This window comes from Sphaeramia orbicularis, chromosome 21, assembly GCF_902148855.1.
Source record: "Sphaeramia orbicularis chromosome 21, fSphaOr1.1, whole genome shotgun sequence".
NCBI classification, from domain to species: Eukaryota; Metazoa; Chordata; class Actinopteri; order Kurtiformes; family Apogonidae; genus Sphaeramia; species Sphaeramia orbicularis.
In genome coordinates, this window is record NC_043977.1 from 24,919,677 (window position 1) to 24,944,170 (window position 24,494).

Here is a 24,494-nt window from a genome sequence, read left to right on the forward strand (position 1 = left end):
GAAAAAAGGGTGATTTCTTTTTTATTTGAAAAAACAGGACAATATCACTAAAATCCTGACTAGTAACAGACTGACACTGTTCGTATCTAAAGCTGTTTAGCTCTATAGGTTTTTCCATAGTACCAAAATTCACAGGAAATGATTTTCTAAACTTCAACTCATTTAATAAACTTGGAGCATTTTCACCCTATGGTATAGATTTTACAACAGGTTTTATTACAGATCAGTGTGAAGCTGATCTTTATTTTATTTGTCTACATAAATATAAACAGTTCAAACTATTAAAATGATTAAATACAGTGAATATGCTGTTATTATTGGCCACAATTAGCAAACAGTTGACTTTAATGGCATTATCCATAAAAATAATATTTATAGCATTGATGTAGAGTAGCCCCCTGTACATACATGGTTTAACCTATAGCTACCTTCTGCATATCATTTGTTTGAAGTGTTGTTTTGAGGTTATTTTGCAACTATATTTGTAAAAGGGTTAAAAGTGTTCATAGGCTCTTGGTCACATCTGAGGTAGTGTTAATGCAAGCCAAAACATTTAATTTTTTTTTTTTTTTTTTTTTTTTTGTTGCTATACAACAAAATTATTTGAGGTCTAATTATTAACACTTCTTTAATTTAAGATTGCATTGAAGTTATACTACGCTCTTCAGTTTGAAGGAGTCTAAAAACACTGACCATGTACTGTATCACCACTTCATTTGCAACAGAATTGCACATTAGGTTTCTCCTCAGTTGTACAGTCAAATCAATTTCCGATTTGTGACACATAATAGACTGGTGTCAATACAATGCTGATTTTGCTTTTGACACACATTTTTTCAGAGTCAGATTAGATTTAAGGCCTTTCTTAATTCATCTGCATTTGGAGAAATAGAAAACTTATACATTCTGTTGTTACAACTGGCCACCACAGGTAAAAACAAACAAAAAAAAAAGAAGAACAAAACTGTGAAACAATCTGTCATCATTATGAGTTGTGTAAGAATAGTGCAAGGTCTTAATCTTCACCAGCAAAACTGGTCATTTAAAGGGCTAGAGAAAATCACAGACTACATGAAAACTGGATTTAAAATGATTTTTTTTTTTTTCATCTGAACACTACAAAATAGAAAAAAAAAAAAAAAAACTGCAGAAATGAAATGTAAAGTAGCTGTTCCAAAAACACTTCTTGGCATGTTAGTGCAGAAAGCAACACTGATGCATTAGTTTGTTAGAAGCCTGGTTAGTACTGCACAGTGTCAGGGCAGTTGGCAGGTTATTTTAGCTGAGCGTTGTCTTGGTCCAAACAGGCCACAGTGGTTGGCCTCAGCGGCTGTGTGTCTTTGTAAATGTGTTTGTGTGTGTGCATGTGGACTGTGGAGTGTCAGCATGTAATATCCTTATGTGTAGGAATTGAGGCATTCCTTTGAGCGTGAGGTGATGTCCTGCAGCTCCCGCTCTTCCTTCAATTTGATGTCTTGGTAGGCATGCATTTGACTGGCATCCTTAAGGTAGGCCCAGTTTGCTGAGAGAATCATGAGGAAGTGGATCTGGAAGAGAAGGGTGAGGTGGATGGCGGTGAGCATGTCAGAGATGCAAAGCAAGCTACAGGAGTCAGAGCTACAGTACGTACATCAGACATACACGAACAAAGTTAAGCCTTTAAATAAAACACAAGAGTGACAGAACAATACGGTTATAATTATTGTAACATCACTGTTACAATTAGAACTAATACTGGAGTTACTATATCGCTATACAAAATACGACAGAAATGACATTTTTAAGGTGTGGAGATGAGTAGAGGACAGAGGGAAGTTGTACATGCAAGCTTTATGCAGCTGAAAAATGCTGAAGGTTAGTGCAAAGCATGACACCCGTGAGGAAATCTGACCCTGCTTCATGAAACATCACCGTACAGCTTATAAGAAATAGACCGAGTAAGGATATTTTGTAAACAAAGATTGTTTATTTTATATAGAAAGTAAAAGCTACAGTCTTCAAAAACGTAAGAGAAAATTAAATATATGAAATATGGAGTATAAGTAACTATAAACACATCAGAGAATCTGAAAATGTAAGCATGCAGGCTCAGTGTTAAAGATAAAAACAAATGGCTCTTTAATGGCACTTTGAGAAAGAATAAAGGAAAATGTATGAAACAAGACACCAACTTCATAGCTGAGGCTATATCAGCATCAGCTCGCATAGAAAAAAAAAAAAAAACATTTACTCTACTCTAAAATAGGAGAATTTCTCATCTTTTTTTTTTTTATAAAATACATGAAATTAAACAGAGGCTTAGGGCCTCATGCAGAAGTATACCACTGGTACTGGCCTAACCCTTCAGAGTGTGCTGTGCTAGATATGTGCAGTTACTTTAAACTCTACAATACACAAATGGTCACCATAATACTCATTGGAATAATACAGGCGATGGAAGGTTTTGTTTTTTTTTAGTTCAGTTGAGGTTAAAACCTATGATGAAAAGAAATGAATACTGAACGTTGGCTGTGTAACACTTTATGGTTTCATGTGTTGGCGTCAGAATCTAAAGGCTACGTCGGGCGTTGCTACGTTGCCACTGTAGCTCGTCCTTTCCAAATGTATCGCTAGAAATCTTCTACACCAAAGCTGCTAGTCTGTTCACCAGAAACAAAAAGCCTGAGAACACCTTCCATACTTTTCATCAGATGTTCATTTCAGAGATTTAAACTGTAAATCTCTACAGGCTTTATGTGATTTTCATGCAGGCACCTGAGCGGTCTCATTTCTACTTTTGATTTAACTTGATTCTTTTAAAAGTGTGTGTTAAAAACGCATCCATACCTCATTAAATACTATAGGTTTAATACACACTGCAAAAAATTAAATCTTACCAAGTGTATGTTTCTCATTTCTAGTCAAAATATCTCATTCCACTGGCAAACTGTTTCGCTTAATTCAAGATTTTTTTGCTTAATTCAAGCAAAAATAATCTGCCAGTGGAACAAGTGAAAATTACCTTGGTAAGATTTCTTGAAATAAGATTTTTAAGATCTGTTGTCTAAAAATAAGTTCTTTATATCTCACTGAAAAGTTACTCTTTAGGTGATTATGTCTTATTTTTTAGTGTGATGAAATATTTTGACTAGAGAGGAGAAAAATACACTTGGTAAGATTTTGATTTTTTCCAGCGGACTAACATGCCATGCAGTCGATGTCTTTATGCAGCTCAAAATTAGCGTCACTCATTACATTTATAAATTACACTGGTGTGGATTTCTAGCTGTGAACTTCTCTCTGTGATATTTCTATAAGTGAGTGCCAAGGAAAGCAGAACGAACATTGTGAAATAAACCACCCCAATCTGAAAAAAACTTTCATCAGGTGCCGCCAGACAGTCATATCCCTGGATACCAAATGCTAAAGAAAGCATACAATCAGCTATTTACACTTCATGTGATAACTAATAGAGAGATTGATTTTTCTATTTTCTGGATTTTAGTTCAATTGTTGTCAGTGGCATCTGCCTCTACTCAGTACAGCTTCGAATGTTGCACTGCGTTCTTAAAACAGTTTAAAACTTAGTGCAGCAGTCTTCTCGACTCTTAAACTTCAATACGGCAAAGTTATAAGTGGTAGCCATCATGTAGATCAGCTGGTGGAAGAGAACAGAGAAGGTGGTGAGAGAACATGCCGGTGACCTCCTCGTCACTAGTACTGTGACAAGTTAGTAAAGTCAGTTTCCAGCAGTAAAAAGTAGTAAGAAAGATGTTAACAATCATCAAGTATAATTCCTAAATTCAATATTTTGTAAAATGAAGCTCAGAAATTTCAAATCATAAATTGACACGACTTATTATACCCCTTAAGTCAACACATATGCAACTTCTTGTCATAAATAATAAAATAAAAGAGGCCAAAGGCATCTAATCAGACAATAAACCATAAAAGAAACCAAAGCTGATCCCTAGTTTGGCTACAAAAACCTTATGGGAATGACAAGAGGGGCACTTGACACATGATCTGCGGATAAAAACTGTGCAAAGATGGACTAAATGGAGAGGATGGAGGTACGGGGGGGAAGCTTACCAGAGCGATCACAGTGGCTCCTGCCCCAGCACATGCTACGATGTACAGGTGATAAGACAGGTAGAACTACAAAGAGACAACAGTTGTTTTTGTTGAGCTGAGAAGTGATCCCATTGCCATGCACATTTCAGCCGATAAGAAACTTGTTCTTACATCATTGGAGTTGCAGATGTCACCTAGTGTAGATCCACAGGCCTTGCCGGGTGTGGCGTTCCATGGGATAATTCCTGAAATTGTGACATTCAGAGGTTTTAACACACACTTAACAAAGCCCTTGTATATACAACGCTTAATCAGAAAGATATCATATTGTTTTGTTTTATTGGATTTAATTATCATAATCTCTGATAAACATAGTGGATAACTGTGAAATGTTATGTGATTTCCATGTAAAATCAGCTAAGGCATCATGAGGACTACCCAAGTATATTGTATAGACACAAAAATATAAAACTTATATACACTTTATATTGCCGATGAGGGGTTTTTAAAGGCAATTTCGTTCATTCATTCAATTTGTCATACAGCAAGGCTCCTTCAGGTTTTGATATAAACGTATAAAAAATGTTGTGTCTTTTATTTGTACTAATGAGCTATAGATCACTGACATTACAGGGTTTCTACAAGTTCTATTATTTGATTTTTTGTGTATTGTTTATCATTATTATTATTATTTTTCTATTGTTTGATTTTTTATGTGTATTGTTTATTATTATTATTATTTTTTTATTTGTTTGTTTGTTTTTTGTTCCATATGTTTTGTATTATGTCTGTGTCTGAAATAAACTAACCTAAACCTAAAACCTAAACCTAAGTTAAATTTAAGGCCTTTTTAAGACTACTTAAGACAGAACTTAATGCCTATTTCACGGCCATACTGGAAAAAATTTGTGACTCCTAGAATTTAGGAAAATTTATTTATTTACTCCAATGCCTTGATTCCCACCGTTTCGAGTCATTGCTCACAGGGGGCTGCAAAGTTAGCGATAATTCGTTCCTAATTTCAATATAAATTGCCAGGTTGGAACTGAGACGTCACTGTTTTTGTAGCTTAGATATTTAAACTCAATACAGCAAATAAGTTTATGGCAATGTAAATTAAGACTGTATCATATCAAATTTAATATCTAATAAAGACTTTTTTAATGGTATTAAATGCAGATTTGACTTTTTAAGACCCAGCGGGAGCCCTGTATTATGAATGCAGATTAAACAGTTACAGATGTTACTATATCATTAAGGAAGCAAAAGTGATGTCTTATGTTGTATAAATGTGAGGTGGGGGTGGGATTTAATAAGTTTTCTTCTTCCCACTCCTTTTTGAGCAGTACATATTGAATTTATTTTGTTATTACTAGTGTACATGGCAACTGCTATTTGTAATGTATTTCCTCTGATATTAGTTCCTTGTACAAAAAAAATTATTAGTTTTTTCTTCCGCTCAAAACAAATAAATGAATGAAATGAATGAATGAATGAATGAATGAATACTACAGTGTGTATATTTGTAGAGGGTGTGTATTTACGTGAGTGTTTTGTCAGAGCATGTGTAATGAAAACGCTTTACATTTAATTGGGAATAAATAGAGATTTTACTGTATATTATGTTGTAATATTGTATATATTGTATTATGGCCTCCGCTCACAGATTAGGGAGGGAGTTAAATATTGTGAGGTAGATTGTGTTGGTTTCCTTCCTCTTCAGTGTGCACTAATCTGAAGAATATGAATCGAATGGTTAAAAGTACTGGACATGAGTGCTATTCTCTTACCATACTGACGGACATCCACACAGATTGAGTCAATGTTGGTGAAGTTGGCCACGGAAGACTTCATAGCGGCACAGGTAGACCACATGTTGTAGAAAAGGAAAACTGGCACAGCAGAGAAGCCGAAAACACCGAGCCAGGCCACACCCAGAATATACGTCAGGAACACAAACTGAGGAGACAATGATCGACAACTGTTAGCATCACTGGACAATAACAAAACCATGTCATTCAGTCATTCATTCATTATCTGAACCCGCTTTATCCTCACTAGGGTCACGGGGGTCGCTGGAGCCTATCCCAGTTAGTTATGGGGGAAGGCGGGGTACACCCTGGACATGCCACCAGTTCATCACAGGGCTGACATATAGAGACAAACAATCACTCTCACATTCACACCTATGGGCAATTTAGATTAACCTACTAACCTATTAGTGCATGTCTTTGGATGGTGGGAGGAGGTTGGAGTACCCGGAGAGAACCCACACAGACATGGGGAGAACATGCAAACATGCCCCACCCCCATCAGCTGGTGTTGGAATCGAACCTTGGACCTTCTTGCTGTGAGGCACTGTGTCGCCCACCGTTCCAGTCCATGCATTGTCTGTACTAGCAGCATTGTACCCGTGGTGCCATTGTACGATGGCACAAGAGGCTAAAATTGCCCAGCATACCTCACAACATTTGAATACGGACATAAAATCATGCCTAGTAGACAGGTATTGGAATTGAACCCCGGACCTTCTTGATGTGAGGCACCGTGTCGCCCACCGTTTCAGTCCATGCATTGTCTGTATTATTTCTGTTTTATTTATGTCTATATCATTTTTAGACTATTGTCATCAGTTGGTCGTCTGTCCGTCCATCCATCCGTCCATGTATATGCAAAAACTTTGGCATGCACCACTGATTCTCAACCATGGGGGGCAGCAGATAGTCAAAAACAATGATAAAGTGAAGAGAACTCATTTTCACTTCCTCCACATACAAGTCCGTTGTGTTACTTGTATAATTATGTATTGAGGTCCGGACTGAGGATGGATTTAGGTCCGTGAGCTGGGGCGGTGAGCATCCACCTTATTGTCCGTCCGTCTGTATGTGCAAAAACTTTGGTGTGGACTGAAGGCCGAGGGTTTTCAAGTCTATGCACGTTCTGTTTAGATATGGTTTAAACTCTGCTTTTTCCACAAGGGGTGATTAAAAAAATCAGGTTTAGCACTTCAGGGTGGTTCTAGTAACATACCAATCCACTGATGCAGCGCCCACAGATGGTGGTCTTGAACTCACTGTGCAGTTCCTTCACTGCACTGGTTGTGTAGAAGCCCTCAGCCAGCAGAATGATCCCATAGAGGAAGAAAAACGAAGCAATGCCGTAGATGACATACTGCATCAGCTGTATTCTGTTAAAAGGCAATGTCACACACATATATATAAGGTTAGATGTGCCAGTAAAGTCACAATAGAGGGTAAAAAAAATTCAAAATCCAAACACAAATCAAACTTGTTCTTGCTTCAGTGCAACACCTGGAGACCCGCAGAAGGAAAAGCATGTCTAGCTGTTTAGAATCATTAATCAATTTTTTTTGCATGAAATCTTTAAAACATGAGTAACCAGGAGTGATTAATCATCAACAGATGGTTGTGATTGAGATAGCAGTCCAGCTCCTTTAAGAAGTGAAGACAGACACTCTGACTGAACGTGGAGATAACAGGTGATGCATGTCTCTGGAAATCATCTGCCAAAAGACGGGCTGCCTCTGAGGACCTCTTGGATTAAACAGTTCTCTCCAAGTCCACGCCAACATAAAACATATGTTCAGCCCTGGCTCTTGTCTTTCCTTTTATTGTCTGGTCTAATAAATGGTGTTCAAAACAGTCCTTATTAGGTCTGTTCTCCAGGATAAGGTGATCTAGGGAGACATTATCTGCTAAAAATAGTCTACATGTAGTCACTGTCATTAAAAGCACTATCTTTCTTTTGGTGTCGAATGGTTTCTGTTTTTTGTGAGGGTTACATAAGACCATAAGTCATTTAAGCGGGACATGTAAACGCTGTTATTATGACATCAAGGATAATATTTGGAATAACCTTGTCATTGACTGGGATGATGTAAAAAAAAAAAAAACAGCTGTTTCTCAGACTGTAAGTCTGCTTACGTGCAATGTGGGGGAGCAACTAGAATATAAAATTCTAATAAATGTAATTACAGTTACAGCGTTGGTGATTATAAAGCAGTTACATAAAACAGACTGTTTCGAGTAAAAGGCTTATATGACTCAAACAGCTGGCCATTTTGCTGAACACATATACAGCAGAAAAAATTATTGGACCACCCTTGTTTTCTTCAATTTCTTGTTCATTTTAATGCCTGGTACAACTAAAAATACATTTGTTTGGACAAATACAATGATAACAAAAATAGCTCATAAGAGTTTAATTTCAGAGCTGGTATCTAGCCATTTTCCATGGTTTTCTTGATCATAACCAAAATCACTTAAGTGTATACATTAATATCTATGGCATTGTACTGCCAAAAACAGTGCTTTTAGACATTCCATGTTTTCTTTTCTGTCTGTTTTAGTCACATGATACACACAGGAGTTAGTACTTGACTGCATAACCATTGTTTCTGATGACTTTTGATGGTCTAATAATGTAGCTTTCAGTTCAGAAAGTCAGAAAATATTAATCTAACATTACTGTGCAATGTTGGGTTATATTTATGTTTTTAGGACTTTGGAGCTTTATTGCCCTGTTTAAAATATCTACATGAAAAGTCATGAACAAAATGCTAATTCTAGGTACTGTGTGCGTATTAGGATGGGTAAAATGCAGAGACCAAATTTCCCTAAAGGGATATTAAAGCAAGTTAACCTTTAACCTTTAAAAACACAAACCTGTAAGGGCATTACTTACATACATTACTTAATACATTTTTAACAGTGAAACTACACTGTTGCCCATAAAGTTGGAATAAATTTGTTTCAGACACATTCTTCTTTTTATTCCTATTTATACACATCAGTAATCACCTTAAGAACCAGGTGCAATGATCACATACCGAGTCTCATTTACACTTAATCTATAAAGAATAAATCATACTGTCACGATCATTTCATGAGAAGAGGTAAAAATATGTTATTCCAACTTAATAGGAAACAGTGTAGTTATATATATATCCTATTACATTTCCCAACATTGCTTACACGTCAGTCAGCATGGCATGGTCACTGGTAACCCTGGAGAAGTGGGTTTCCAGGATGGTCACAGTCCCAGTGAGAGCCACGTGGCCACATCCGCAGAACAGGGCGACTCCAGAAAAGCACAAGATTGTAGCCACCAGCGACGCGTACGGCACCCCGCCTAAACATTTGATGCAGCACTCAAAGCAACCTATAGGGAGGACAAAGAGATAAATGTCACTTATATCATGTTATATCATTGTTTTGAACACTGTACAGAGGTTTTCATACAAATGGGAAGTGTTTCACATGACTGCAGAACAGAAAATGGCAGGAAATTAAGTAGGAAATGGATATTTGCATTAATTGTCCATGCATGATTAATGCAAACACATTTGATATTGATTTTAAAGGGGTCTATAAATGATTGAGCACACCAATAATCATTATATTATAGACTGTGACTTGTTGAAAAGACCCAAGGAGTATAGATTTATCTGAAAATCTATGAATTTGAAGAACAAGAAGAACAAGAAGTAGAAGAAGAAGAACAACAAAAACAAGAACAAAAACAAGAAGAACAGCAGCAACAAGAACAGGAGGAACAACAAGAACAAGAAAAAGAAGCAGCAGCAGCTCACTGGGTGCTACTGAGGTTTTACAGTCACTGCCTTTAAAGTTTCCTCTGACGATTCATCGCTGCATTTAAAGGGCACTAATGGCCATCCAACAACAGGTCAGAGCGATGAAAGTCTGCCAAGCTGTAATGGTAATCAATGCCAGCTTCACAATGAGAGAATGAAGTGACCCAGATGGACCTGTCTCATCCAATGTGTTCTTATAACCTATGAAATGGAACCAGCCACCACAATGCACTATCTGTGGACACGTTCAAACAATCCCCAGTGTGTTTCCAATCACATCCACATGTGTCTGACAGGATGCTGGAGAGTCACAGGACACTGGGGTCAATGCCTGTTTATGTGTTGAAGCTCACACATTAGCCTGATGTCGCACTGGGAAGGGTTTCAGAAAGCTGTTCTGCTGATTGAGCCTGTTTGTATATTTTTTGGCTTGGAGGTAAAACATTAAAGTCCAAGTCAGCATTAATGATGATCAGGAAAATCAGACTAAACTCTAGCCTCATTCGGTGCACTTGTTAATCTATGTACAAGGTTTTTATTTGACTTTTCTATGTCTGAAGTTAATAAAGACAAATCCGACCAAAAATCTTTTCTTCATGAGTCTTCCATGTGTCAAGAAAACTAGGTTCATCTGTGTTTGTGGTCTTTACCATAACAAAAGAAATTATAATGACCTACTGTTGCTGGGACAATACTTTTTGCACTCAGATGCTTCATCCTGACTGTTTGTGTAGTACAGGGAGATAAAAACATTTTTTGTCCCAGGATGGGTGAATAGCAGTTGCCATGGCAGCATGTTAACCACAACTCAATGAGTGTGCCCACAGCAGAGTCGCTGACTTCTACCGCAGCCCACATTTCTCTGATGAGCGTGTTAGGGAGGGTGAGGGAGATGGGGCTGAAAGCGCAGAGGTCCACAGGATATTGAGCCCAGCTGCAAAGTAAATACAGTCCATTTAAAGGGTTTTAAAGGCCTTCTCTTGTAGTGGATGTCACTGTCAGGTAGTTCGGATGTAGAACTAGAGTCTTGCCTGTAAATCATTCAGTTCTAACAATCAGAAGTTGCTCCAATGCTTGAATAACAGAGTACATAGGTGCAGAGGGAGTCACTTTTTTTCCATTATGAATTGATCTAACTTCAATACACTTTGGCACATCAGGGATAAAAACCAGCCCGACTGTCCCTCTCATCAAGTGTCTATTAGGTTTTTAAAAGCCCATCCCACAGAGACCATAATGGACAGACTGATGTATGTGCATCTGCATTGCTTCTATAATGTGGTGCACTTAAAGAGAAAAAAATGTACATGAGGCTAAAAGCCACCAATGAGATCAATAAGCTACCATTAGTTAGTGACCCTTTCGCTGTAGTGATTTTCAAGCATCTATTAGCACACATTAAATGGCTCATTGTTTCCAATAATCACTAGTTAACCATAGCAACAAAAGCATATGAATAAATAACCACATATTTCTGTGGCGTGAACTCAGATCTCTCTCTGTAGAGAAGCCCCATCCGTGGCACTTATTAGGTGTTATGCTTAATAACACAATAAATCCAAGGTGCTATTTTCACAGCTGTACATGACATGTTGGCAGGTTAGTACAACTCTGTTCTGGTTGACTGAAACAACACTGGCAAAAGGAGTGACCCGATGATGTGGATCAGTTGTTAGCAACCTCTGGAATAATACTCAGCTCACAAAGGGCCTCTGTCAAAACTTTATTCTTGGTATTAGACATCAGGCGAGACAGAAATGACATCAAAGCTCAACAGCACTCTGACACAGCTCTGTACCAAGTACCACGGGGGCTGCAGTCTGCAGCAAAGTGAAGTCTGATCCGTGCAGAGGTGGGACTTTGAAGTAATTACGGCGTCTGTGAGATATAAAATTTTGCTAAATTCGGCAAATCTCTCTCTAAAGGCCTGTGTGTTAAAAGAAATGGCTTTTTGTACATAACTCTGGTTCTTTCAGTGGGAAAAAGTACCTTGGACTGATCCATTAAACAGTTTTGCAGTCAATCGGCAGCAGATTTTTCATGCTTTTGCATGAAATTTGTGATAAGCAAATGCAATGTGCGTCATTTCATTTAGAGGCCAGAGCTTCTGAAAAAAGTACAGATGGTGAGTGTATGAGTTTAAATATGAAGTCTTTCTCCAGAATGGTTTACTCCACCTATTAAATATAATTTCTGCCACTTGGGGTCTGTCAATCAAAGACAAAATTAAAGATGTGTAAAGAAATATCATGGGATCTTAAGCATTGTTTCCACCACCAGTGCAGGTGAAAGTATGTCTGATCATGTTTACAGATAGTTTTAAAGTTGGATGATGTTTATTTATTTCCTTTTAATAACAGCCACAAGTAACGTTAGTAATGATTTGAAGTCATGATCACTGACAGGCAGCTAAATGAAACTGGACGTTAGACTGAATAAAATTGTGAATTTATTTAAGTTTGTTCATTGCTGAAGTCATTTGATACATAAGTCAACAAAAGACATAACATAGGCCTAATTGTATTAAGATATTTTAATGTGGACATGTTAGGTTGCATATACTCCATTTCCCTTAATTTAAGAAGAATTAAGATCTCCTCAACCAGGGAGTCTAGGTCAAAATGGCAGCAACCAATATTTATACATAGAAAATAAGTTCATGTACAAAACACACTTTTCATATGCATATAGATTACTCTTTATTATACTATATACGGCTACTATATTTTACTATAATACTAAAGCAATTCTGTCATTAAGAAATAACATTAAATTCCATAACTGAGCATTTTTTCCCTTCTTCCATGATTCATGGTTTTCTATTTAGATGCACTGTGGATGTAGTACTGTACAGAAAATGAACCAAGCACCAAAGCATGGATTGTTTTCTCTGAGTTTATTGTGTGGGATTTCATAGCTTACACAGGATATTACAGAACAGACTTTAGCCCAGTTCACCCTCCTCCACAGGGGATAACAGTAGGAGCTGGTGACTTTCTAAACAACAAGGACCCACTACACGGATCCTGCTGGCTTGTTCTGAGTGGATCACCCTAAATGAACATCACGCTGGGTATTTTCCCTCTGATGACTTTCACATGCTCCTGGTCTCCTACTAATATTCCTGGTTAGAACACCATCACTTCATGATTCCCTTCTCTCAGTCTCTTTGCTACAGGAGGAAAGAGCTGTTGAAAGAAAAACAGACTAAAAGAAAGAAACACAGACAGCTTTGGAACTGTTCGTAGCGACAATTTCTGGCCTTACAGCGGAGCCTAGACTTGCCACATCAAGATCACGAGGAGAGAAACGGATAAAGACGCTTGTGTGAAAAAGACAGTGTGTGTCTGCATGTGTGACATTGTGTGAGAGAGACCAAAAAAAAAAAATAGAGAAAGAGTCCAAGAAGGCCCGATACAAAGAGCCAGTGTGCAGCCCTAGACTGTCCATCACACAGGACTCTCAGGGGCCATTCAGAATTACAGCGAGCTACAATCTCGCTCTTCCGGCCCACAGACTGGGGCCCTGGACAAGCCCACTGCTGAGCTCCATCCTGTGTGCCCCTTCTGCACTGCACATAGCTCAGCCACAATGGGCCAAAGCAGCCACTTCAAACTCAACTCAAAAGGCTCATTAAAAAGGTTTCCATTAAAAATAGTAACACATAGGCTACATGCAATAATAAGCCTTCATTTTTTTGTGTTCTGGACATTTCTGGGTGTGGACAATTGGGCAAGTCATGCACTCCACATCCAATGACAACACAGATGAAACTAAATAAAAATGTAACGTCTCCTCTTGTAGTCTAATTGACAGGAGGTGACATAGCTATAGAAACATCACAGACAGGATGAAGCATGTGTTTCCAACTTCCTATGGGTCAAAGGGGTTGGATTTATTCGTGAATTAGTGCATAACCACTGCCAAACAATAAGGAAATAATGTTTAATTTCTCTGATTCATTGCTTGGCTCTCACTAATACCACACCCTCTCTAGGGTTGGGTACTGAACTAGGATATGTCTGTGGCACCAACAATATGATGGAATACCATCCAGTACCGAATAATCTGTCATTATTTAATACCTCATTTCAATAATGAAGGAATAAATCAGTGCATGCAGCATGTGCACACTGCTTTTAAGCATCTTTATTAAGGATTATTAATCTATATATTAAAAGGGACTTGGACTCTGTGTGTGTGTCTCGGGACTCATACAAAATCTGCAAATGCCGACAGCTGCAGTTCGGTATATTTATGTATTTTTGGTCAAGGAAGTGACTAGTGAAAACGGCAAGTTGATAAGACCAATATTTTGGGAGATATTAGTAATTTTGGAATACAATAGCCTCCCAATGGCCAATCAAGTTGCCATGCCCAGAATCATCAAATCATCATTGAAGTGAGTTACCTAGCAACAGATAAACAATACACCATATTTGACACCATGTTGCCATGGTGTCAAATTTCATGTGCAGAAACAGACATGCCAGCTGAGCGGTTATTCAACTGAAAATGCCAATGGAATTTACCAAGAAAGTAAAGGAATGAACTGTGTCAGAGGATCTAGAATGTGTGGATCCCCATGAGTCAATGCGCAAGTTTTTATTATTGATGTGATCAATTATTTTTTTGTATTGTACGATTGCTCTAAATTGAAAAATGCCGAAGTGATATATTGCTGTAAATATGTTTATATTTTACTTTGAGTGTTAAAAAAAAAAAAAAAAATGCAGAGAAGCTGAAAAATAAAACCTAAGATGTGTTGAATTATGTGCAACATGCTGATCTTTTAGTTAAAGGTAAGTTTTGAACTTATGACCATATGGACTCTCACAATAATAATCCTTCTCAATCATTACTTTTGATGCCCTCTGCCTTTATTATTTTATGTAATTTTTCTCATATTTTGTTGAGTTCTTGACCTTCGAGCAGCGACCTTACACCTTGAGTTAATACCAGCATTAAGAATCATGAGAGTGGAACACTATAAAAATGACGACAGCTCTCTTCTTTTTTGAACTATTATTTACAGAACAGTTCTGTCTGAGACAAAACCCTGAGCAAAACACAAAAACCTTTCTGCATATCACCTCTTACTGACCTGTTGCATACACAACATTAAAGACTGACTGACAAAAGAAAACAAGTGTGCAATCTTAGCATCGTAAATTACTATTAAAACACAAACTGGACAACTTCCTCTATGTCCCAGACCTCCAGTGGCCCCATGTTCACTGTTATTCCTTCTTGGCATTGTTCATTCTACAAATCTGCTTGGGAATTTACACTAATTAAGGCCAAATCAGCTCAATCCTGCAGTATTATCTAATATCACAGCCCATTCTTACAATACAGAGGAGCTTTACTTTTACTATTTCGGTGCCTATACTTTGAGGTCTTTTGTTGTGTAAAGGTGAACATTGCATTTGAGGGGAACGGAAGGGAACGACATCCCAGCAGCTCTATGATGTTTGTCACGGAGCCTCTAAATCAATTAATCTGTCCACAGTTTGTGCAAACACAAGCTCATCATATTCGTCCTTGCAGCTTGCTTCACCCTTTATCCTTCAACAAGAACCACGATGTGAACACAGCCTGTCGTCACCAGGAAGCTGAAAAGTTCCGACAGCTGACTCCTTCAGTGGGAAGTGGAAAAAAAAAAAAAAAAGCTTTTTTTGAGTCACTGATTACACCTAAATGTGCCAACTGGATGTGATTTGGAGAGCACGAGATACCCATACCACATACAAGCACCGCATAATCATATGTTCATAGTGAAAATATGCCCGTCATATACAAATAGACCTCCCTCTCATAAATAAACACACTTTGACATACACAATTTGGCATGAAGACATTGCAACGCTTTCATTTTTTCCCCCAAGTCCCAAACAACCAAGACATTTGGATGCAGCGCTATTAAAAACAGCACCCACTTCTAATCTAACATCTAGCCTCATTGCTAACAGATGTGTGTGTTTACAGCTAATGCTAAGTATTGTTGTTTGTTGCTCCATTGGGGCGAGCTGCCAAAACACCATTTATGAGAAACAGTCTCATTTTCCACACTCTCCACTTTGAGAGCAGCTATACTTAAAAATGCCATAATGGCTATAATAGCCATTCTCAAGGGAACGTAAAATCTGGGCCGGCAAATTTGTCAAAAGTGCATGTGTTTACTTATCTAACAAGGGAAACTTACCCTCTGTCAGCTAATATCTGGTGATTTCAGCTCAGTAGTGATTATATGAAAGGAGCCGAGGCACTTGTATTAAATGACAGCGAGAGTCAATGATGTCCATAATGGCTTGTAATTTCTTAATGTGCATTTGGGGAGAAGAAACAGGCTAAATATATGAGTATGATTTGTGATGTTTTAATTAAACGTTGAGAGAGAATTACTAGATGCAAGTTTATTAATAGGCAGAAAACACAACCTACAGGCCTGCAGCAGCCAAACTCAACCCGAGCTTCATAAGACAGGCTCCAAATAAAAAGACAAAGGTTGGGGCTCTGTGGCGGCCTACGGATTTAAGGCGCCAACCATGTAATCACACTGTCCCCCAGTTGGGAGTCTGGCTAGGGACTGTTGTTGTCATTCTCCATCCATATCCATTCTCATTTCCTGTCAGTTCTCTAATGTTTGCTCTCTAACAAAGCCATTAATTGTCAGAAAAAAAAAAAAAGAAAAATGTATAGGGAGAAGGAAGACATGGATGAATAAAATGGAGTCTTGGGAGAGGTAATTAAAAGAGAGCCCTTCTGGCAAAATGGAAACATAACAACAAAGGTAGGACAGTTTCAATTAAAGAAGGAAAATAATTATATACATTTTAAAAGTAAGCAGCCAGAGTGATATTTTGATTAATAACCTAGAAAATAGTTGTGTCTACTGCTAAAAATAAATGAATTAATACAACTACAAAAGCACTCAGAGAGCGCAGACCTCCACCAAGGTTGACCACCCCACCCCCCCCGCAATCACCACCAAATGTTATCATTTGTTCCTTGTGCCATTACCAACATTTCCTGAACATTTTATCCAAATCCGTTGCTAACAGACAAACACCCCCCCACCCCCATCACCACCAAAATTTAATAATTTGTTCCTTGTGGCAGTATCAACATTTCCTGAAAATTTCATCAAAATCCGTCCATAACTTTTTTGAGTTATCGAGCTCACAGACAGACAAACAAAAAATCCCCCATCCCCACCCTACCCCGATCATCATCAAAATTTAATAATTTGTTCCTTGTGGCAGCATCAACATTTCCTGAAAATTTAATCAAAATCCCTCCATAACTTTTTAGAGTTATCATGCTAACAGACAGACAAACAAACAATAAAATCCCCCATCCCCACCCCACTCCGATCACCACCAAAATGTAATAATTTGTTCCATGTGCCAGTATCAACATCTCCGGAAAATTTCATGAAAATCTGTCCACAACTTTTTGAGTTATCTTGCTAACAGACAAACAAACAGACAGACAGACAGACAGACAGACAGACAAACCCTGATGAAAACTAATAGTGAAGGTAAAATGGCAAAGGTAAAAACAAACAAAAAAAACTTATTTCATGATCTTATGTAGTGAATAAATAAATAAACAAATCATCTAATCAATAATATCCCAAATGTTATATTGATACAAGCAAAATCCTATAATTGTCATTCCAGATTCTTATATCAGTGTGATATGAATAGGTTTTGCTATTGGTCAGCAGAAATGAACAGTATGAAAAAGTCACGGTGTTTTTCAGGAAGTGTTTTTCAGTTCTTACAGTTTTTTGATACGTTCAGCATAACAATTAGTGATTAGAAATGGAAAAACTAACAGATGAATCTGTAACGAAAGTAAACCTCATTGATTCTAACTCTTAAGCGAATATATGATTGATGAGAACAAGGCGCTTAGAACAAAGAGCAATACAAAAAATCTATGTTTTTTGTTGATTTTTACAAACACAGGGAGGAGTAGGTTAATAACTACTCTATCTTTTAGGCACAAAGCTTACGGGTGTCCCTTTATGATTGGTATATCTGGTTCACTTATCTTTGTCCTTGTCAGCCCCTTCTCATCAATCTCATTAATCAACCATCCCCACTTTCTACAAAACAACTCAAACACACCCTGAGGTTTGATTGATCTGCTGTTGATTCAGTAACAGGCTCACCGTCCTTAAAGGGAACGCAATCATGATGATAACCAGCGGCAACAAAGACCTTGCAACAGACACACAACTAATTAGATCATAAAACAACTGCAAGAAATACTGCTGGCGAAACAGTTAAAGCACAACATCAGCCGCTGTGTTGCAGAAGCGTCATCTGCTACTGAAATATTAAGAGTTATGGAAATGCAACTGCTCAAACAAGAAGGCTGTGCTGACAGATAGAAATTGTGATTCGCTGCAGAGCAAAATCTGTCTAACTATTGTGTGAAATGAAACCAGTCAGGCTGGAGTAGGTTAAAGCCCCAGTAAACAGCAGTGAAAAGAACTGAACTGGCTCTTTGTAAGTGCTCATTGGTACCTCTTTTGTCCTGCTTCTGGTCTTGGTTTTCTTCTGATGGAGTTTCCATGGTTGTTTTTCTCCCATTCAACAAAAATGCTTCCTTTCAGCAAATACTCTCTTCCTCCCAACCCTTACTCTCTCCTCTCTTGCTCACTCATTTGCTCCCTCTTCTTCCTGCACGTTTCTGCTCTTTCTCTCCCACTCTCTCTCTCTTTCTCTCTCTCCTCCTCTGTCCTCTACATTTGCTCATTACTTGCCATTCAACCTCCAGAAATTACACTGTATATCACAGATCCTTCTCAAAATGCAGAGGCCTTAGACTATAGCCAAGACTTTTATGAGTTTACCCCAGGCATATCAGTTGAAAATCGACAAACATGTGACTTTTTTTTTTTAGTTTGGCTCAAATTAATTTGTCCCTCTAACGACACACAAATCCTCAATGTCCTCAAAACGTTCCCTGCTCTCAGACGTTCCTCTCTCACAGTGAAGTGGCAGCATGAATAGCAATTCAAGGGAAGCTACCTGTTGAGAAGAGGCTTGATACACTGGAGAGGGGGGGTTGCAGATGGGAAAGTAGGGACCTCGACTTTAATTGACTGAGGCTGTGGCAGAAAGCCTAAAGGCACACAACTTTTCTCCATTTCCCATCTGACCACAGTTCAAAGTGTGTGTGGTGTGTCTGCTGTGATGTAGGGCTGAACGCTTCATCTTCTGATTTTGCACCATATGCCCTCGTCTCCGGCAGCATACATTAGCAACCTCTGACCGCTGTCTTCCCTCCATCTGGTCGCTTCTAACGCACATGAAAAGGACACAGGAAAGAAAACCAGATCTACATTTCCACTACAGGCACACAACAGAACGTCCTCTGGGCTGATGCAAACAACAGAGGAAGCAGCATGTGAAAATGGGAGAAGCAGAGAATGAGGAGGGTAAGAAACTTGAGCAAATTTAAAAAGGGGCTACAAGGGGGTTGACAAAGGAGCTATGAAACGTGAGAAGACGAGAAAATCAAAGAGGATGATTCAGTGAGAAACAACTTGTTAAAAATAACAGACAGGGGAAGATGGATGGTGAGACATGACCAGAGACACAGACAGTGAAGGAGACAGGGAAGAAGATCTTGGCTGTGTTTGTTTGGCAACAGCGGGCCAAGCAGCCCCAGGGGCATGCTAATGAGAGAAAGGCCTTTCAGCGGCGGGGGTGTGTGTGTGTGTGTGTGTGGGGTGGGGGGGGGCCCTGCAGGAGCGGAGTTGGAGTGGGGTCTTCTCACGGATACCAGACCTCAGAGAGGAGGGGCATCAGCAGGGGAGGGGAGCCTCAGGGGTCAGGGAAGTGAACTTAGCGGGGATCCCACAACAACAAATGCCGCACTAATCTTCAAGCTTTTTCACCGTCAGCCGTGTAAAACTCCAGGAAAACTGACATCATCTTTGTGAAGTGGAGAACTGACACCTCAACCCCTATGAAGATCACGGACAGCTCTTTGAACTCAGATCTGATGTCACTGCGTTTGTGACTCTCATAAATTTAACGAAGAAGTTAACATTAAGATGCAAAGTTATGAACCAAATATGTCCAACCTAACCATTAAACCAGATCCTTACTAAGTAGAACTAAAAACAAAACCATCCGGAGAGCCATCTGCAAGCTTTTAGAAACTGCACGGACAACAAAATGTTCGAGTTTATAGCACTCATGTAAAAGGAAATGCCAAACATGTGACTGGGTCTGGTCAAATGGTATTTTAGGACCAACTCAAAAGTATTCTACATTCTTGTACTAAAAAAAAAAAAAACACACATTTTGGATTGAAATGATGACAAATGTGGCCCATAATTATATTTTTCTTGGTGTAAAGATCAAATCATAATTAATGTTACTATTATTTAAGTCATTTGTAAAGGAATTAAAAAAGTTTACCCACTATGTACATGAAAAGGTTTAATGACTTGGTGAATTTTCCACTAGTGAACTAACAGGCTTGTATAATCCATCCAGTGCACATGTACACACACATACACACACAAGTGTAACTGCTGCAAGTCTCTTAGTTCTTATACTGTGATTAGGTAATACAGTCTCTCTTCTTACTCTTATAAATCCTTCATCAATCTCTTTAACTCAGAGTAGGTCTAGCAAATGTGAAGGAATAGTCAGTGTGAGCCGTCACTCAAATGCAGACAGTTTACCTCATTTGACAATAAATATTGCAAAACTCAAAGCACACCATAATTCCATGCAATAAATTAGAGCTGCAACCGATTAATCGACTCAAAGTGATCCAAAAAAATCATTCAACCACAATTCTCCTGAATCAAAGCTTTGTTTCCTTCATTTCTCTGCTGTTAAACATTGGTTCCACTGTTGTGTTTCACACGGACGCTTATTGTGACGCACAAAGAAGCTTCAATTCAGAAAAATTGCAATAGAATATCTCCCTTCAATCAATTCGAGTCGATTAATCGAATCGGGACTTTTTGCCTCAAGCGCTAGTCGATTAATCGGTTGCAGCTCTACAACAAATTACATTGTCTTTCACCATCTTTGCCTGTTTGCTACAGCTGTGCATGAAACATTGTGTACATGTTAGGGCTGCATGATTCTGGCAAAAATGTGAACCACTATTTTTTTGCTTAGAATTGAGATCACGATTCTCTGGCACAATTTTTGTATTTTTTTTCACAAAATGTTTATTGCACCGCAGTCAAGGAAAATGGGTTCTTTTAGCTCTGATTCACGTCTTTCATATCACTCCACAAGTAGTCCGGTCACTTTTGGTCCCGGTTGCTAAGCAACATCAGTTACTCTGAAAGTTTGCAGCACACAATGGAATTTTTTTAATATGAAACTTTTGGAGTGGGCGAAGTTTTTGATTCTTGGTTAAAGGCCGAGTTATCCTCTCTGGCAAAGACAAGAAAAGAACAGCACAGAGGTCACAGAGGTGAAAGTGAAAAGACACTTGGATCCGGACGACAGAAAAGAAGACCGACATGAGATTAACACCGCCGAATGCAAACCTTTATTGGGCACGAGTTCGGGTGGGTGACTCGCCACTACCACTGGCGTTTTCATCCATTTCGCTCTCTTTATCGCAGATGTTCCTCCGCTGTAATTCACTCTTTCCTCACTCAACTGCAGCTGACAGCAGCAGGCTCACGTGTTGTAAAGACGCTTTATCATTGGTTGGGGGAGGCATTTGTTTGTAATGCAGCCCGTGAAATAAAATGCTTAAATGAGATCACGTACATGTGTGAATCGAGATCGCGATTTTTTAACAATTAATGGTGCAGCCCTAGTACATGTACACTCTTCCGCCAAGGCTTTATCTGGCAAGGTTTGGAAAAACGGAAAAAAAAAAAAAAGATCTGAGCTGTTTTCCGGATTTGCCCAAAATAGTTCCTCCTTGACCCATTCCATATCCTTCCATTAAGTTTCATGAGTCTCAGTGCAGTAGTTTTGTTATAATGAACAAGAATAGATACAGGCAAATGCATGACCTACTTGGCAGAGGTTATTAAAGTACAGAAACTAAACAATGCAGTATGAAGGGCCTGTAAAACCAAAACAATGACCTAAAAGTACAGCTGCAGAGTGCACCCTTGGAAATATAATAAAAGTTTATTATTTGGTGGATCCTTAACTGTAACATAGCGACAACCGTTTATGAAAAGTGGTATCGACAGAATGAAGAGAGAAAAAGTATTCCAAACACATGAGGAGCAAATGGTTAATTAAAATCAGCTTTGTAGAAATACCGTGACAGGCTGAGTGGCTGGGAACACTCGTGTGAATGTGGGAGGCATTGCATGAGTGCAGTGTGCTCAGCTCCAGTGTTGCGACAGCGCCACTCCCCTACTTGAGGACACAATCTGAATGATGATGAAGCTCATACAAATGGAGGAGGCTTCATTGTGGGTCAACCTTTACGCTGTGAGACTGGGGCCCTGAATGCCCCTCAATGTTCAGTCACCCGTGAAGACCTGCACCCTGCTTGGCACTTAGAGAGGACGGATTTCTCAGGGAGGCAGGACTGAAATCGGGCCTGTGCACTTCACGTACACCCACACACCACAGCCTGAGAAAGCAGCTTCGACAGACCAGAGCTGAAGAGGACACAGCAGGCCGAAAGGGTGTGTGAGGGAAAAGAGGAGTGCAAACTACTCATCGACATGTTCTATCACAAATAAAACATCACATCCTTCTCCATGCATTAAACAACGATTTCTAGCATATCATAGCATGAGAAAGTTGGTTCTGGCTATTTACTGCATTGACTGCACTGGCTTATGTACAGTACTATTATGGCCTTACTGACCCAGTTTCATTGGTCAATCTGCTGTGTATGTCTGCCTTCATGTTAGGCATAATGAAAGTAATTGATTCGACCACAAACCCATTACACAGATCCATTCACATGCTGACCCATTTTTGTCCGAGAGTCAAAACCACCATATATTCGTTGTGAGTTTGCATATGTTTCAGCATATAGTTCGAACCGCTGAAAACATACAGCAGATCAAAGCTCATGTCTCCAACACCACCTTTTTAACTGCAACAAATGCTGCTGTTCAGGAGTCAAGCAAACTGTACATGAAGGCTCTGGGTTTAATTCTTAAGAAAAAGAAAAAAAATATCTCTCTTCCATGGAAAAAATGACTCTACTACTGAAACTTAACTGTCCTTGTTCATTATAGTAAGATGTGCACAGTGAGAAGGAAAAAAATCACAACAGGCCTCGTTCTGAATCTGTCAGTAAGTGGTATTTCTCCAGTCTGATTGGAAACCTCATGTCAAGTAATGATGCTTAATGTAATACTTTTACTTGAACGCCTTTGATATTGATCTTTTTGGAGGATAGTTGGAATGTTAAAACCACAAAGAATGAATAGATATTACACCATAAATGATTGTACTCCTCTTCTTACAGACATGCTGGGGCACAGATAAAGGAGGGGGGGGGGGGGTAAACATGACAAATTCATGGGGCCCAGCATTTGTGGGGGGCCCATAGATCAGTGGAGGGGGTCCAGTGGATACAGGCTAAAAGTTGTTAAAATTTCGTGTAACAGAGGCATAGAATTCAGGAGTCGGACATTGAATGTATGTTAAGTTTCAGTTTCGTTTTCACGCTAGCACAAGTGGCGTTATGTATGGACCCCCCCCCTTCTCTGACAGATCGACAAGATACTGAATTTTATGAAAGGGTCCACAATGTTTACCTTCCATGGCGCCCACAATTGGTAGTGGCGCCCCTGCAGACATGCATAGTCAAATAGATTTTTACCAGTGAGGAGATTTAATTTTTCAACCCCTTAGACATTGCTCCACTGACCTGTAATCACACTACCTCAAAAACCAAAGTCTGCATCCATTTGTGGTGCACCATCATTTACCCTCAGACAAAAACATTGTCCACTGAAGAACTACACCACAAGAGGAAAGATACTTAAACATTTCTAACCTCTCATTGGAAGAAGCAGGAAACCTTTGCTATTAAATGTCAACCGTTTCTAATAAAGATATACTGTCTTGGCATTTTTTCCATTGTGAAATTTCCAGATTGAAATTTTCGCTCCTGTGTAATTATGAGTGCTTGACCAAACAATGCCCAAGGTATCTGACTCAGCACTGCTCTAATTGCATGTTTGTGTTACTATCGTGTTAGGTCTGGAATTGGAGCAACATTCATGGATGCCTGGCAGCCATGTTTTTCCTCTAAAAATGACTTCACAGCCCTGACTCTCTGGCACTTCCACAGCCACTGTGGTTTTGGCTGAAGTGTGCTGTAAGGCGAGTGAGACACCCAGATGCTTCACATTATCCAGTCTTTCTGGTTTACAATAACTTGGAAACTGCCACCATGGCTTGGCTGGTGAAAAACCCAATGCAATATCAAAACCTAAAAAACAAAGAATTTCATAATTTCATTCTGGAGTCAAAGGAGCGATTCTGTGCCAGGAGACAGAAACATAAACCTAGAAGAGACAAAAAGAGGTGGACATAGGAGGGGTTTATAGTAGCTGGACCCCATAAACCCTCATATAGACTAGGGCATCTGGCTTTTTATAGAAAACAAAAGATCCAGTGGTCTTTGAATGACTGTTTTTCCTAAAGTGTAAAAAAGCAGATACTAAACCTCTTAATGATCACTCTGGTTTGGAAGATACTGTGCTGCCTTTGCTTTCTGCCACACTTTTATTATGGAGCCAATGAACTATCCAAGAGGCACTGTAAGCACACAAACACCTCCTCATTATCCAGTAAGAATAAAGCTTCATAAAAACATACTGTCTTTTCTC

The 24,494-nt window shown here is 38.9% G+C and overlaps 1 protein-coding gene across 3 annotated transcripts in view; it reads right to left on the bottom strand.

Moving 5' to 3' along the window:
• Window positions 1-23: 23 nt before the first annotated feature.
• Window positions 24-24,494, bottom strand: part of gpm6bb (glycoprotein M6Bb) — a 33,181-nt gene continuing 8,710 nt past the window's right edge. Inside the window, exons 1-8 of one of the 3 annotated variants that reach the window (XR_003934383.1) lie at window positions 18,208-18,271; window positions 9,048-9,234; window positions 7,084-7,240; window positions 5,844-6,012; window positions 4,225-4,298; window positions 4,072-4,137; window positions 3,179-3,637; window positions 2,266-2,855 (exon numbers count right to left, since the gene is read on the bottom strand). Coding sequence is in view for 2 of the 3 variants with exons in the window: in XM_030125397.1 (XP_029981257.1) it covers window positions 1,398-1,547; window positions 4,072-4,137; window positions 4,225-4,298; window positions 5,844-6,012; window positions 7,084-7,240; window positions 9,048-9,234; window positions 18,208-18,256 (852 nt within the window). In the remaining variant the exon portion in view is untranslated. Of the gene's footprint in view, window positions 1,548-2,265; window positions 2,856-3,178; window positions 3,638-4,071; window positions 4,138-4,224; window positions 4,299-5,843; window positions 6,013-7,083; window positions 7,241-9,047; window positions 9,235-18,207; window positions 18,272-24,494 lie in introns of those variants that run through there. The other 2 variants (XM_030125397.1, XM_030125398.1) reach the window with 2 other exon arrangements.